Here is a 15,293-nt window from a genome sequence, read left to right on the forward strand (position 1 = left end):
CCGGAGGTAGCGGAGATTCCGAGCTCGAGAGGGCGCGGTACGGAGTAGTAACAGATATCCCCTTCCAGCACGCTCATCCATGCAGATTATTGCTTCATGCTCCATACAGAGGCTACTGCTACTAGGGAGGCATGCACAGCACACTCCCGCACAGCAAGAAAAGGTACAATGCTCGACGAGTAGCCAGTCACCCAGTCACCCATCATCTCCGTACTTGTCCGCGACTCACTGTCCACTGTCCCCTCCCACTCACCTCTCGTCAGTCGTCACCCTGCACCGGCAGCAATTTCAAGATCGACACCAACCAGATAGCTGTGGCAGAGCAGAACCTCGACAGAGAGCTCGGTCCTCCCCTGCGATTAGAGCCGTGTTTGCGCCGTCCAGTCTACATCTACATTTGAAGAAACGCGTCATGCTCGACTGGACCAGAATGTCGCGACACATTTCATAGCAAGACTCACCCGCCCGCCGCATGACGGCGCGATCGACTCCTCCACCCGCGCATCAGCCGCCATGAGCTCTCTCCTTCATCCCATCCATAGCGCGGGCCAAAAGTGTCGTCCCAAGCATCAAGTGCTCGTGTTGAAATGTTACCCAAAATACCAGAAAACCGTGCAGGAAGTCAAGCCCAACTCCTCCGAACTCAGCTATCTTCTGTACTATGCGAGTACGCGCCGGCACAAGCTCCAGAAAGTGGGCACGTTCCTCGAGAAGAAGAATGCAAGTGATGTCTGGAAAGGGAGACTCGGGTACGATCCGTGACACTCTATACCGGTGTTCTCGCGCTCTGCTAATCCAATCGCACTCAGAAATGTCCAGGTCACTCTCCAAATCCTCAGTGCCATCATCGAGAAGGCGCCCCGCGACCTCTCCCTCTACTCTCGATCCGTCCTGACCATTCTGGACTCCATCCTGCGTTCCAAGGACGTGAACATGGTGGAAGAGACCATACCGACCTTTGAAGCCTATTGCAAACATGTCGATGCTGCCGCCTTCAATGCGGACCAACAACGCGCACAACAATACTTGTCTATCCTACAGCTGTACGCCAGTTATGCTGCCAAGTCCAGGCCTGTCGATAGGAAGGCCGGCGACTCGATTCCCCTCTCGTTGAGGTGGCGCACCATTGGCTTACGAGCTATTCGAGCGGTCGTGGCGTCGGAGGCGCTCGCCACTGAATCCCCTCGACAGCTCAGTCTGGTCGTGCCTGTCATCCTGGAAAACATGTCGCTCGACAAAGAGAACATTTTGGCTACGCTGCAGCAACGGGCAACCACGAGCGAGAAGCTGGACGATGAGCTCGCTAGACGACGGCGGACAAGTCTCACGACCGTCGCCACCGTGGATACGGCCGATGGTGACCCCGCCACGGCCGTTGAAACTACCGCGGGAGCGGACAAAGTCGCTGAAGAGGAGGTTAGGGCTCTGGCTCTGAGATGTCTGAAGCAGATATTCTCAGTCGGGCTCGGGAGCACCACAGGTCAGACTCGCTTGGCTACCGCCCTCACTTTGAAATTTATCGCTTCCAAAAGCCCGCCTCAGCCGGCCCCGGACACGGAAGGCCAAACCACATGGGCTACCTCCTTGTTTGAGACCATCACGCGATGGACACCTGTGCAGGACCGATTTATCATTGTCCTGACCGCGATGGAAACCCTCGTCCGCAGCCCTATCACGGAAGGCTCGCTTGAGAAACAGTTGGTCCTTGCCAGCATGATCGACTGGCTTCTGAGTTCGAATGTGAACCTGATTGGGCTGAGTGTTATGGACGTTCTACTGGGACTCATCCACCATATCTTGCTTCTGCTCCAGCTCGGCGGATCCAACCCGCGTGTCATCCCACCGGAGCGCAACGACACAATCGGAATCTATCGCGAGGTCAAAGAGGCGTTCGAGCCCGGTACGGAGCTCACCGAGACCGAAATGAGCCGCATCACCTCCGTGTCTCTACTCACAGCATCACCGGTACGACAAGAGTTGTTGCTGAGGCTTCAAGATTGTATTGCCTCTCTCTCCAACCACATTTATTACACCGACCAAATCACCGACATGCTCACAGCCATTCTGGCCCGGTTGAAGCCTTCCCATCAATCGGACGTCCCAACTTCAGCGGCCGCCGTCAACGATCCCGTAGCTGCAGCGAAGGCGATCGCCGATTCAGCAAGCATCCGTGACGATCCAAACACACCCACATTCTTTTCATTCCACACCGCGAGACTCACGGCAATGCAGGTGATCAAGAAAATCCTGCTCCGTGCCAACAGCAGACACAGCACCACAAGTGGTGCTATTGAAGCACGCTCTCGTGTGGGAGTCCAGGTGTGGGAGGGGACTCAATGGCTTCTCAAAGACGAAGAAAAACCCGTCAGAATTGCCTACGTCGATGCCCTTCTGACCTGGCTCAAGTTCGAGACCAACAAAATCGACATGTTTCTACCCAGGGACGGCTCCCGGAAGCATTCACAGAGTAAGAAGAGCGCCCAGCCGCCGGGCGAGGTCAACTTGGCCCGACGAGCTGTCTCTGGTGCATCTCGCCGAGAGCCCAAGCCGGCACGGTCAAGCTTTCTTGCCCTGCTGCATCTCGCCATCTACGATGGCATCTTGGACGACGTCGAAGATGAGTCCAACATTCTCCTGCTATACCTGTTGTTGACGAAGCTGGTCGAGCGTCTCGGGGTCAATGCAATTCGGAGTGGATTGCCGATGATCCTCAAGCTTCAGGAAACGGCGCTGAATGTGGAGGTGCCCTCTACAACCGGAAGGGTCAATGTTGCAACTGTGGTTCACGGCTACCTCTGGACCATCACTGACAAGTTTGATTTTGAAACGAGTGCTGTCGGTCATGAAATCAATGCCGAGGTTTCTCGAAGAAAGCGATTCGGCGTGTGGTTTGACAAGATCAAATTCCCCCCCTTATCCATTGCAGAGATTTGCAAATTGCCCAAGGTGAGCGAGAAAGCAGCAGAATATGACGAAGAAGCCGTGCAAACCCTCAAACCTTTCTTGTCGGTGTCGGCGTTGGTCGACGAAATTGCAGTCTCGTATGACAATTCCCTTCTCACTCCACCAGCCTCTGCACCTTCTTCACCTGGCCGAGTCTTTTCCGTCCCTACGCTGGGCTTTGGCTACGGGTACGGCATCGCACCCGCACTCAAGCCATCGAAAGAAGCCCGGGTTCCAGCCAAGGTCAAGGATGAGATGAAGGTCAGCTGGAGCAGAGATGCGTGTATAGCTGCAATCGAAAAGGAAAGCGCCACCTCCCTGACGGGTTCGCGGACCGGCGCCTCTTCACTCCCCAGGAATCATCTTAGCATCAACGGCCTTCGCAAGCAGGGTTCGGCGAGTGGCCAAGAGTCTCCCGTAACTGCCAACGGCCACACAACACCTCCATTCGGGCTGGTCAGCGGCTTAGGGAGCCTGACAAGGGTCCGGAGACCTAGTGCCAATGGGTCGCCGGCAAGAGAGCCGACGACATCCAGCCGAGATTCTACCATGAGAGTGAGTGATCTCAAGAGAGTGCTCTCTGGCCATGTGGGCGTCCGACCACGAAGTCCACTTCGAAGAGCAGCGGCAGGATCTCGAACAAGCACGACGAGCAGCGGCACTAGTAGCATGGTGAGCTGGGATGAGGCTGATGACCGTAGTTCTTCGGTCCTAGATTTTCGATCAAGGAACACTCGCCCGCAGACTTCCGAATCCAATCAAGCTCGTGCCTCAGCGGGAACAGAGAACACCGATAATGAAAAGACAGATCCGCCAGGTGTCACCGCGTATCATCAGGTTACCACCGACATTCCTCCGGTGCCTAAAATTCCTTCAGCACTCAACCTCCCTGGGACCTGGCCGCGGGATGCTTCGCCCGCCCGACCTGCAGGCCGCGCTGCAGCAAAGACCTCTTCGGCGGGACTGGAGGACGGCGGAAGCCCACAATCACAAGAAACGACAAGCAGCGCACGGTCGCCTCTATCTGGACAGGAAAAGCACGATCGGAGGAATTCGCGGCCCACCAGCAGGAGGAGTCTTGCCGCAGCGTCGTATTCTACCAGGGAAAAGTTTGACATGGATTCCTTGTTGGCTGGAATCCTCTCCGGAGCTGTAGCCGGAGCCGGAGCCGGAGAGACGGATAAAGAAAATAGCGGGAGTCGCTTGATTCGGCCACCTTATTGATGCCATGGTTGGCTTGCCTCGCTTTCGCACTCGGACACTGGTCTGATTTCTCCTGTGCAAGGTACGGCCATGGCCGACTGTACATTACTGGCGTGACAGAGTCTTGGGAATGTGTGCCAGGCGTTTGGGCATGCTCACCTTTACGTACCTAACGCAGCTAGCATGGTTCTGGTTTGGTGGCTTCTGGCTTTACTTTTGTTAGCGTCTGCCCATGGCGGATGGCATAACGTAGTTGACGCTGTTTTGACATTGCTTTCCCCAGACTATTTTGGGGCTTCAAGGCCTGAATTGAGCGGAATCTGCGTGGTGTTTCTATTGTACTTTAGCTACGCCGACAGTTAGATTCTGATGAGAATGGCAGGAAGGCTGAAGGGAGATTCCACAATTGTATGTGTATGTGTATAGTATGGATCTTGATTCACCTATCTTGGGTATTTTGTTTCTCCGAAGCTTGTCCACGACCAGGCACAATCCGTGTCGTGTTGTATGCTCTAGGTAAGGTACTAGGTATGTGGTGGTGGTGGTGGTATGTGGGATGTATGTAAGTACCTCCCAGGTCGACAAGGTTGAAAACAGGCTTGTGTACGCACGCACGGCACGTGTCTCGCCTCAACCATCTATATCTTCTGGAAGCATGGTAGCACGGTAGCACGTTGGCACGTTGGCATGTGGGCATGTTAGCATGGTGTTGCGTTGAATCTGCAGAACTTGTCTTGTATCACCAAGTGACAGTATTCAGGACGGTTGAGTCCAGATACATATGATATTGGATCGGACGGACCGGACAGTATTGAATAAGGCAAGGTGAGGCAAGGCAAGGCAAGGCCGTCCGTCGTATACTATCAAGAGTAGAGTCCGATGTGGGTGGGCGAGCATGTCTCCTGAGAAGACGTCTTTAGACTCCGCAGGGAGAGTGTAGCTACTGTAGCCACTGTAGCCACCTAATTAGTAGATACCTAGGTAGCTAGGTACCTGAAGTGTACTCGGAGCCTTGGGAGGATGAATGTTCGAACTTTAGAGCCTGCGAGGATGAGAATGAGGATGAGTGTTCAAGCATTAGAATGTCAAAGGTTGAAATATTCCATGTTCCATGTTCGCTATCAAAGGGGTATGGGGGGCCCAGACTATCCGTATATAGGTGTGCCTACCTATCGTGCCTGTACCATACCAGCCTTCTGGTTGAACAAGGCTGGGAATGCCTACCTAAGGTACATAAGTTAGTGCCTACCTTGAGTTTGATATGGAAATGGTGGATTGACTTGACTTGACTTGACTTGTCTTTTCTATTTCATTTCTATCTCTGTCTCTGCCTCTCTCTGCCCCTGTCTCTCTCTGTCTCTGCCTCTTTCTCTGTATTTATCTCCGTCTCCGTCTCTGCCTCTGCCTCTGCCTCTCTCTGTCCCTGTCTCTCTCCGCCTCCTTTTCTTCTTATTTGTCGAATTGAGTTCCTTTTCTTCTCATTCGTCGAATAGAGTTGTGGTAGACCCGCTCTCCGCCGCTGCTGGAGCTAGATAAGCTGTGATAGTGAGGCATTGTTTCGGGCTTGGGCTTGGTGGTGAAGTGGTGTTAGAGTAGAGGATGTGTTGGCAGGGGTCGGCAACAGCCAGTATCAGGGGTTAGAATGTACCTCTGTGTGCTTGGAAGCAACCTTACAGCCGGACCGAAGGATATTATATGTAGACAGGTTGCCAGAAGCAGGATGCTTGGTGACCAGGTCTAGAAGCTAGAAGCAAGCAGAGCAGTCAAGAGCGGGAGGCTTCCTGGATCTCAATCACAAAGCTGGCTTCCCCCCCGAAATAATCCATATATTTTGAAAGTCCGACATTATTCCTCAACGCAAAGACCCCCATGTGAAAAGGGGAGTCTAGTAGTGAAGTAAAGGGCCGTTGGCTCAGTGGTAGCGGTGAACCTGTTTAACAGGAACTCCTCTAACACCACAACACAATGCTAGACTCTCTAATTCACTGGGCGAGAACGATCGAGTTCAATCCTCACCCGATACCCGACCGGCCTTTATTGTCACCAATACCTGACCTACCTGCCTTTATTATCTTCTGCTGTCAACCGCCTCGAGGTTGCTGAGACCGTAAAAAACCTAGGAATCTAGAGTTTCACTTCCCAGGACCCCCGCTAGGGGTTCCTGGAAAAAGTTTTTGTCGGTTGGATTGCTCAAGCCTGGGCCCAATTTCATGTGGTCTTTTTTGGTTGTTGTCGTGGTGTGGAAGGTGCGTTGATCTCAGGGCATATTCTGCGTCAACATTGGAATCAGCCCCCACCTCGAGGGGTTTCTGGAAAAAGTTTTTGTCGGTTTGAATTGCTCAAGCCTAAGTTTTTGTTATTTGGATTTCTCAAGCCTAGCCTTGGGGTCATGTGGTTTTTGGGGTTGTTGTCATGACCTGCCTTTATTATCACTTCTGCTGTCTTCCTCCTTGGGTCATGTGGTCTTTTTGTTATTGTCATGGTGTGAAAGGTAGGTCGATCTTGGAGCATATTCCGTGTCAACATTAGAATCAGGGGCATATTTTGTGTCAAAATTAGAACCAGCGGGCCGGGAAGATCCTCCTAGAAGCAATATGATCGTGGGAGGGATCTTGACTGTTGGTATGTCTGGAGAGATGGACTGGTCACTGAGTTGACTTTCGATTTCCGGGTAGGGGGACTGTGGTTAGTATCTTAGAGTAGATAACCCCTTAACGGTCTACACTACCGGTATTATGCTCAAGGCTGCAGGGCCTTGGTCGCATGTCTTGTTCCTTGGGACCGTAAATCAGCCCGTTTGGTATGTATCTCATCTGAACAACACATGGAGGTGGTTGGGATCGAAAGATCTGATTCATATCAGCTGATTGGATATATTGCACAGTATTTATCTTTCTTCCGGAAAAGCCCTATTTCCATGGATGGATTTGGTCTCCCAATTCTCTACCTTCAACCGTAGGCCGATTCTGGTCATTGTGGATGTTGGAAGAGTACATCGGCTCATCTCATCTCTTCTGAGTAGAACAACTGTCGCTGATGAGTCCAGTCGCGGCTGGGCTGTAAAAAGAACACAGGAGCAAGAAGGCAAATGCAACGTGAAGGTTGAAGCGAACAGACTGTTGTCGTCTAGAGCCTCTGTTAAAGCGGCATGCGACTGCTGTGGAGAGTAGAGGCGACCATTCCTGTCGGGTTATTAAAGCGGCATTTGATTTTGACGGACGAGAACATATCGAGATCATCCCATCTTCCTCTTGTTATTGTACTGTACTCTGAAAAGGCTCTGGTGAGAGCATGGTCAAATTGCACCCATAATGAGTGAGGCTTTGGATCAGCCATTATATGACACACGACACTCGACACTCCGAATTTCTGTCTTCCTAGCCCCAACCTCTTCTCAAAGTGGGATCCCCTCAAAGTCGGGTGGCAGATCCAGCGAATTGCTAATTACTTCCAAATCCAGAGTCGAACCCTGCTACCATGACACCATCATCTGGGACGTCCTTGGTAAACCCTATCAAGGCATCGTCTCTCCTGAAACTCGAAGGAGAAGGATATTTGGATCAACACCTAACCACTTCCACACCATTGAGTGTAAGAAGTCGCGGTTTTCGCACAGCCGGCCTGGATGATCGGTTGGCGGCCATCTGGAGTGGTGGCAGAGTGGTGGGTATCGGCACGGCTGATCTGAAGGAGGAGGATGTTGGGCAGGAAAAGGTAACCGGAACAATGCCGATTCCTCCTCTCCACCTTCGATTATATCTGGTGACTTCGTGGGAGACAAAGGGTGGACAACTGACCTGTTACAACGTATAGACCTTGTTAACGCTACATCATATTGCCTCCGCCCTTCTCAAACATCACACCCAGTCTCAATTTGCAAACCAGCCACCCCTTCCTCTGAGGGCGATACCTCCCGGGTCACCATCGCCGCCCACCATCTATGCAGTGGTGCCTCACACGTACCAAACTATTCCTCTTTTGCATGCTCTATTGGCCGAGAAACTGTCCGACTCAGTAGCCGCGCTCGAGCTTCTGAAGTATGTACGCTTGCTGCAGTATTTTGATCTCGCCGGGCTAGCCGAGAGTCTGGCTGAGGTTAGTGAAGGGATATTTCGACGGATCCAGAGCGACAAGCAAAGTCGTGACAAAACGGTCCGAGATATTGTATTGATCCAGGGACATCAAAATGCAGTATCTACCATCCATCGACGGAGCGGACTTGTACAGGCGAATGCACTTCTTTCTAGTCTGGTGCGAAACATCACCCAGATTTCGCGCATGTCTCGAGATGTCCTCGTCCTTGTAGAAGCCGCTGTGGAGCCTGGATTACAAGCTGGCGAGGAAGCAAGACAAGACATGACCAGATCCAAAAGATATCTTGCTGGTATAGAACTTGACTCTGCATTTGCCAGTCTCCACGGGGAGTGTCTGAGGTTAGTCTGCGGAAGTGAGACGTTGTCAAGGACACTGGATGTGGCGTTTGACACCATGGTCGTGGTGCATGATGGGTTTGGAAGAGTAATTGACGAGGTCCGAGGCCACGGCAAATCCGAGCGACGTATTGTCGAGGTGGTGAAGGACAGATTGGGCGACATGACGGGGAGCTGGGGCTTGTGGACCTTTGGCAGTCCATGAACGACGCTCAGGGAGCAAAGCACATGTTTCACCAGTCAATCATCGCCTCTACCACCTGCAGCCATCACATGGTCTTTGGACAGCGACTGCCGACTACAATCAGGTAGCCTTGCTCCTGCGGTTCTGTCGTGCAGTGGTTCCTTCCACGACCAAGGGAGGTGTTGCATCCCAGCATCAAAAGCATTGCAGGCCAAAGTCACCATCTTCGCCATCCATACGGTATAAGCATGCATCATGGAACTACTCTTTTGGTGTTATGTTCTTTATTTTGTATCAAACACCGTTTTAGGCGTACTGGATCAAGGCGCCGTCGACCTGAGCTATGACTACTTTCGCGTTTCAACTCGATCCGGCGTCCCAGCCATGCACGCAGCATTATTGCCGCCCTCCGGGAAAGTGGTTTTCCTCGACAAGGTGGAAAACTTTACTGAACTGCGTCTACCCAACCGGCGCCTGGCATATTCGTCACTTTACGATCCCAGAACGCATGAATTGAGCCCTTTGGCAGTGGAGTCAAATGCCTTCTGCTGCGGTGGCACCTTCCTCGCCGACGGAAGACTGGTGACGCTCGGAGGAAATGGACCCTTGACTTGGCTCGATCCGACGGTTCAGGACGGCTTTGACGCCATCCGCTACATCGGAATGGAGAATGGCGACTATGGATGGGACGAACCGGGGAACAAATTAGCCTCGAAGAGATGGTATCCTTCGGCACAGACCATGGCGGATGGCAGAGTCTTTGTCGCGGCCGGCAGCCTGAATGCGTTGGACGTGCTTAACTTCAGCAATAACAACCCCACGTACGAGATACTGGATGCGAACGGGGTCAGCAATGGCCACAACATACCCATGGATATCTTGGTCGAGAATATGCCGTACTAGATGTACCCGTTCCTGCACCTCTTACCCAACGGCTCGCTCTTCATTTTCGCCGACAGGTCCTCCGAGATCTTTGACGTCAGTGGCAACCGCACTGTCAAGACGATGCCTATGATGCCTGGCATGCACAGGACCTATCCCAATACTGGTGGCAGTGTGATGCTCCCGTTGCGGAAAGAGAATCGATACGAGGCGGAAATCATGATCTGCGGCGGAGGATCGGTTCAGGAGCACGATAGCCTGTGCGATGCCTCCTGTGGGAGGCTGAAGCCCACTAGCCAGACTCCAACGTGGGAAATGACTACCATGCCGGAGCCTCGGGGAATGGTCGAAGGGCTTCTTCTTCTTGATGGGAACATCCTTTGGATCAATGGCTGTCAGAGAGGATCACAAGGGTTTGGGTTGGCGACTGCTCCGGCGCTGGAGGCTTTGATCTACAACCCGAGAACGAATGAATGGGCAGTTTCGGGAAGGACAAGGATCGCCAGGTTGTACCATTCTGTCGCGATGATGCTGCTGGATGGTACGGTGCTCATTGCCGGGAGCAATCCAAACGAACAACCACTGTTGGAAAGTGAGGTCGACGTCCACGACCAGTCTAGAGCATTCCCTACCGAGTTCAGGGTGGAGATCTACACGCCTGCGTATCTGAGAGGAGCGTACCCTTCAAGAAGACCGACCGATATACGACTGTCGACATTGGAACTTGACATGAAGACCAGGTTCTCTGTCGAGTTTGACCTTGAGAACCAGACCTTGTCACATTTGGATATCATCCTGTATGCGGGTGGGTTCATCACACATTCTCTGCACATGGGCCAGGTGATGGTCTACCTGGACCATAGTGGCTGGGGGGATGTTGGAGAGGGCCGGAAGAGGGTCGAAGTCGATATGCCTGGCGTCATCCAACTTGCCCCGGGGCCTTACGTGGTGTATGTTGTTGCCAATGGAGTTCCAGGGGTGGGTCAATTTGTTACCCTGAAAGTGTGAGGTTGTGTGCTTGTGAACCAGTCTTGAACCAGTCTTGAACCAGTCTTGAACCAGTCTTGAACCAGCCTTGAACCAGCCTTGAACCAGTCATGCATGTGACATGGATGGAGTGTTAGTAGGACAAAGCAGTATCACCGACGCATGTCTTCAGGTAGTGATTGCTTAGCTTCTACAATGTTATGGTGTTGTGCCTGTCGAGGGAGGGTTGCCCACTGGGCAAAGTATTCCCAACCTTGGCATTTTTCCAACCACGCTGGTGTATTCAGTAAGGAGTTCTCAGGCCCCTCAACGAGGAGCCTTTCATCATTTGATAGAGGTCAGTCACCTGAATTGTTTCGTTGAAAGTTGTCACCTTGGAGTAGGAGGAGGAGTGGGTTGGGTGAGTATGTATGATCCGCCGAATTTGATATACTGTGGACCATTTCACATTGACCGCAGCTGCACGTCGCAACAGGACTCCGTAGGGACTGGTTCTGTACTCGGACCTCACGACTGTTTGTAGTGAGTGTTGACTATTGAATGGCAGAAGACGCGCCCGCAGCAGCAGCATCGTCGTCACGGGCGGGCGCCGGGCCATCTGGCTCGGAGGACAAGTCACCAGCACCAGCACCAGCACCAGATTCCACCATGCAAACCAGTCCCAGGCTCGCGTCGAATCCAGCAGCAAAGACAAACAAAAACTTGAACGAGGCTCCTGTCGGAACCGATACTAATACTACGATGGATATGTCGACTTCGACTTCTACTTCGACTTCGGTACCCGTACCACTCGAGTCGTCTCTTCGAACCACCGCGGTCCATCCCTCCATTCCGTCTCTCAAAATGCCTGCCTCGGCCCTGACCGACCAGCCCAACATACATCCTGTGACGCTGCAGCCGTTCAGTGCGGCCGAGTTGGAGAAATATGGATACGAGAAACTGCGAGAACAGGTGGTTGCGGGGGCGAAGGGGGGTAGCGGCACAGGGGGTGGTGGTGGTGGTGGTGGCAGCAGCAGCAGCACAGGAGCTGGGAGTGGTGGTGGTGGTAATGTTGGTGATAGCACTGCAACTTCGAAACAAACACAAGAAATTCACCGCATTCGAGACGAAACCGCCGAGTTGTTGAGGCAGAAACTCCAGGACAGAGAGGCCAAAATCCGCCAGATTGAGCGGGAGATGGCGGAGAAGGAAAAAACCCGCGAGGTGGAGAGGAAGGTGTTTCAGAAGAAATTTGGGGCTGGGAAGGATTTGTGATGAAGGACAGCAACAGCACAGCAGGACACCAGCACACCAGCACAGGAAGGTCATGGTGATACAGTAGGAAGGCAGGCGACTCGATTTGTGTCTTGAGGTGGTTGATTGAGACTACGAATCCTCTCCCTTGTTGAGGTGGTTGACTCAGACCACGATTCCTCTCCCTTGTTGAGGTGGTTGACTCAGACCACGATTCCTCTCTCTCGTCGAGGTGGTTGAGTCAGACTACGAAGTGGAGGGACAGAAGACTGCTTTACGAAGATGAGAGTGTGTTCGGCAGACTACGAATCCTCTCTCTCGTTGAGGTTGACTGTCAGATTACGAATCCTCTCTTTCGTTGAGGGGGTTGATTGTCGACTACGAAGTGGAGGGACAGGAGACTGCACTACGAGGACAAGCGAGTGTTCGACAGTACAGGCACAACAGAATGCTGTTCTCATTGTCTATTGTCTATTCTGAAGGTACGACTTTCTATCCACGACCCAACGAACTATACCAGGGCGCATATCTCGAACCCCAGCAAGGACATACAGACACGCCTGCGTATTTGTGGTCAAACTCTGGCGGGGTGGCGGAGGTGGTGGCATATGATCCCAGGATCGAGGCAACAGTCCGGGACCAGGCATAGCCTGATGGGAGCTTTCCTTCAAGAAGATCGATAAACAACTGTCTTGTGAGGAGCGTACGGCGTCCCTTCAAGAAGAACGACCGATATCAACTGTCTTGTCGACATGGGGAAGCAACACCAGCCGTCGCCATGCTTTGACCTGTCAGCGTCATCATCTACTCTGGGAACACCTCGTCCCTAACCACACAACACCAGCTTCAGATCAACACCCTCCTCGCAATCGTGTTGCTGAGCCCAGTCGTTCCAGGTGTTGTAGGCGCCCAGACAGAACTCCTCACCCGCCGGACACTGGACCGCGAGACAGTTGCCCTCGGCAACCTCCTCACCATCAACATGCGGAGTGAGAGTGATGCCATGCTCTTGGAATGAATGTCTGATCCCAATGCTACCCGTGTACTCGCCATAGCCATCCGCGTCAGCCACAATCTCTTCGTCCGACTCTTCCAGCCAGTCTGGCTCGCCGGCGTCGATCATACTAAGGTCGTACCAGGTACGCTTGGAGTCTGTAATCCAGGTATATTCCAACTGGATGGGCGACCAGTTGTCTGTATCTTCGTCTTGTCGCCAAATCTTCCAGCTTACGCCCACTCCGGGGTCGTGGCTGAAGGCGTGAGAGACTGTCTCGTTGGGCTCGAGGACCTGATATATCTCTTCTGGCAGACCCGTGCCGTCTTGGGCGCCGTGCACAATGTTGCTATAGATGGAGAAGGGACATGCGTTGTGGACGGTCGCTTTGCCTACGACAGCGTCAGTGTTGGTGTCAGCGTCGGTGTAAGCGTCAGTGTCAGCTTCGGTGTAACCGTCGGTGTCTCGCTTGCCCTTTCCTTTCCCTTTGTTCAAGGCAAGTTTCAATCTCAGGTCTTCCGATGACATGTCGACCATATCTGGTGCCACTGCTGGGAGAGCCACACCCAGACACGCCATCATGCCGAGTGTCAGGGCGAACATGCGAGAGATGTTTGAGTTGAAAGACATGTTGGCTGGGTATCGGCTGGCGACTGGTTAGGGTTCGGATGTTGGGATCAAGACCGAATTCGATGATGGTTGAGGAGAAGACGGTTTTATAAGTGACAATGGAATCTGATCAGTGTCGACTGTCATTCGAGGTGAGGATTGATTGCGATTGATTGCGATTGAAGAGATGAAGCACGGCTTGTGAGACTGATTGGATTGATGGTCCAGCGGTCTATTGCTTTTTTATACCTTACGGAAATGTGTGAGATGGGATGAGATAGATAAGATGCGACGCGACTCGACGCTGAATCTCAACCTCAACCTCAACCTCAACCTCAAGCCCGATGACAATCTCCATGGCATTCTCCATGCCAATGTCAATCTCGATCGACTCGGACTCGGTGTCCCTTCCATAACGGGGGTCAGATCAAGATCTACACTGCACCGCACATCAGCGAGAAGTCCGCGACATGTCCGCCGCCGAGAGTGTGTATGTATGTGTGTGTCCGTGGGATCTGCAATCTGTATCTTGAGCATCCTAAGCGTTCTTAAATATTGAGTGTTGTGTGTATATGTATCGATACCTATTGGGTGCCTATCAATACCTATCTTATCCGCCGCGCCTCCGTGTATATTTAGAAAGGATATATGTACTGTATCCTATCTGTACCCGTACCCATACCTACGTGATGTTGACGTTGATCCTTTCTTTATCCCTCCGCTCCGTATTCTCCTTCTCCGTTCCTTTCCTCGGTCGTGCAGTGGTTCCGAATGAATGAGTTCTGTTTGTTTACGCTCATCCAGCGGATCTTGGGCCTACTGGGCGTTTTAAGTTTTTCCCTTCGTGGCTGGGAGCTTAGCTGGGACGAGACGCGGGACGTGTCTAGTGTTGCTGCCTAATGTCACCTATCTATCTATATATGTTGATGTCTAATACCCATTTCATCTATGTGCATGATGTCCATTCCGTGTGTGTTATGCTGTGTGTATGTTGCTGCCTAATCCATTCCGTGTATGTCATGTCAGGTGTGTATATATATCAGCGGGTACTGTAGGAGTGGTGTGTGTGTGTGTGAGTGTGTGTGTGAGCGTGCGTTTACTGTACCACTGCGTGCATGTCTTATGTCTTGTGTTGTGTCGTGTCTCTGGGACGTGTGCTTTACGTGTTTCCTGCTTCCCCTTTTCTTTCCAGGACGCTGAACAGCGCCAAGTGTCAATCAGTCCATATCAACATCGGATACTGTACAGTATACGGAGTACGGAGTACAGTACCTGTTGCCCAGCACCAGCCATCTCATCTCATTGTTTCATTTCGTTTCGCTCTTGAGAAGCGTAGGTGTAGGTTTAAGTGTGGCAAGTCTTATGCAACATGTCAGAGTGTCAAACTTAGGCATTCCCAGCCTTGCCCTTTAACCAGAAGGCTGGTATAGATAGGCACACCTATGGTCTGGGCTCCCCCTATACCCCTTTGATAGAGAACATGGAAACTAGAGCATTTCAACTTTTGACAATCCAGACCATTACTTTCTACTTCTTCCCTGATTATGATCATGATATCTCCGTAGCATTAGAGTTGCTGCGTACTGTAATCTCTTGACGTGCTCAAGCGTAATCAGATGTCCAGATCCTCAGCTTCTACTTATGCCTTACTCAAAATCATGTCCCCGGCAGAATTACAGAGCTGACTGTCCTAAGGCACTCTCCGTTTCTTGAAGCGCATCCAAGGCCCGCCGATAACGTATAACGCTATTGGCTTACGAACGAGGTCGCTGGCAATACGGAATCCATGCCCCTGAAGCCATACTGTATCCTTTGTCCTGGAACCAGA

The 15,293-nt window shown here is 52.2% G+C and overlaps 6 protein-coding genes across 6 annotated transcripts; 5 read left to right on the forward strand and 1 right to left on the reverse strand.

The window, feature by feature from the left end:
* Positions 1-513: 513 nt before the first annotated feature.
* On the forward strand, positions 514-4,167 carry A1O3_07476 (uncharacterized protein; the record flags this gene model as incomplete). The annotated part of the gene is made up of 2 exons (XM_007737584.1): positions 514-749; positions 810-4,167. The coding sequence occupies 2 exons, from the start codon at positions 514-516 to the stop codon at positions 4,165-4,167; spliced, it is 3,594 nt and encodes a 1,197-aa protein (XP_007735774.1).
* A 3,456-nt stretch (positions 4,168-7,623) lies between these two features.
* On the forward strand, positions 7,624-8,781 carry A1O3_07477 (uncharacterized protein; the record flags this gene model as incomplete). The annotated part of the gene is made up of 2 exons (XM_007737585.1): positions 7,624-7,860; positions 7,960-8,781. 2 exons carry the CDS (start codon positions 7,624-7,626, stop codon positions 8,779-8,781), a joined length of 1,059 nt encoding a protein of 352 aa, XP_007735775.1.
* A 363-nt stretch (positions 8,782-9,144) lies between these two features.
* A1O3_07478 (uncharacterized protein) lies at positions 9,145-9,663 on the forward strand (the record flags this gene model as incomplete). The annotated part of the gene is made up of 1 exon (XM_007737586.1): positions 9,145-9,663. One exon carries the CDS (start codon positions 9,145-9,147, stop codon positions 9,661-9,663), a length of 519 nt encoding a protein of 172 aa, XP_007735776.1.
* Positions 9,664-10,650, forward strand: A1O3_07479 (uncharacterized protein; the record flags this gene model as incomplete). The annotated part of the gene is made up of 1 exon (XM_007737587.1): positions 9,664-10,650. One exon carries the CDS (start codon positions 9,664-9,666, stop codon positions 10,648-10,650), a length of 987 nt encoding a protein of 328 aa, XP_007735777.1.
* Positions 10,651-11,472: 822 nt separating this feature from the next.
* Positions 11,473-11,883, forward strand: A1O3_07480 (uncharacterized protein; the record flags this gene model as incomplete). Its single annotated transcript, XM_007737588.1, has 1 exon — positions 11,473-11,883. One exon carries the CDS (start codon positions 11,473-11,475, stop codon positions 11,881-11,883), a length of 411 nt encoding a protein of 136 aa, XP_007735778.1.
* Positions 11,884-12,688: 805 nt separating this feature from the next.
* Positions 12,689-13,486, reverse strand: A1O3_07481 (uncharacterized protein; the record flags this gene model as incomplete). The annotated part of the gene is made up of 1 exon (XM_007737589.1): positions 12,689-13,486. One exon carries the CDS (start codon positions 13,484-13,486, stop codon positions 12,689-12,691), a length of 798 nt encoding a protein of 265 aa, XP_007735779.1.
* Between the last annotated feature and the right edge of the window lie 1,807 nt (positions 13,487-15,293).

The sequence above is a fragment of the Capronia epimyces genome, assembly GCF_000585565.1.
Source record: "Capronia epimyces CBS 606.96 chromosome Unknown aczIQ-supercont1.6, whole genome shotgun sequence".
NCBI lineage: Eukaryota > Fungi > Ascomycota > Eurotiomycetes > Chaetothyriales > Herpotrichiellaceae > Capronia > Capronia epimyces.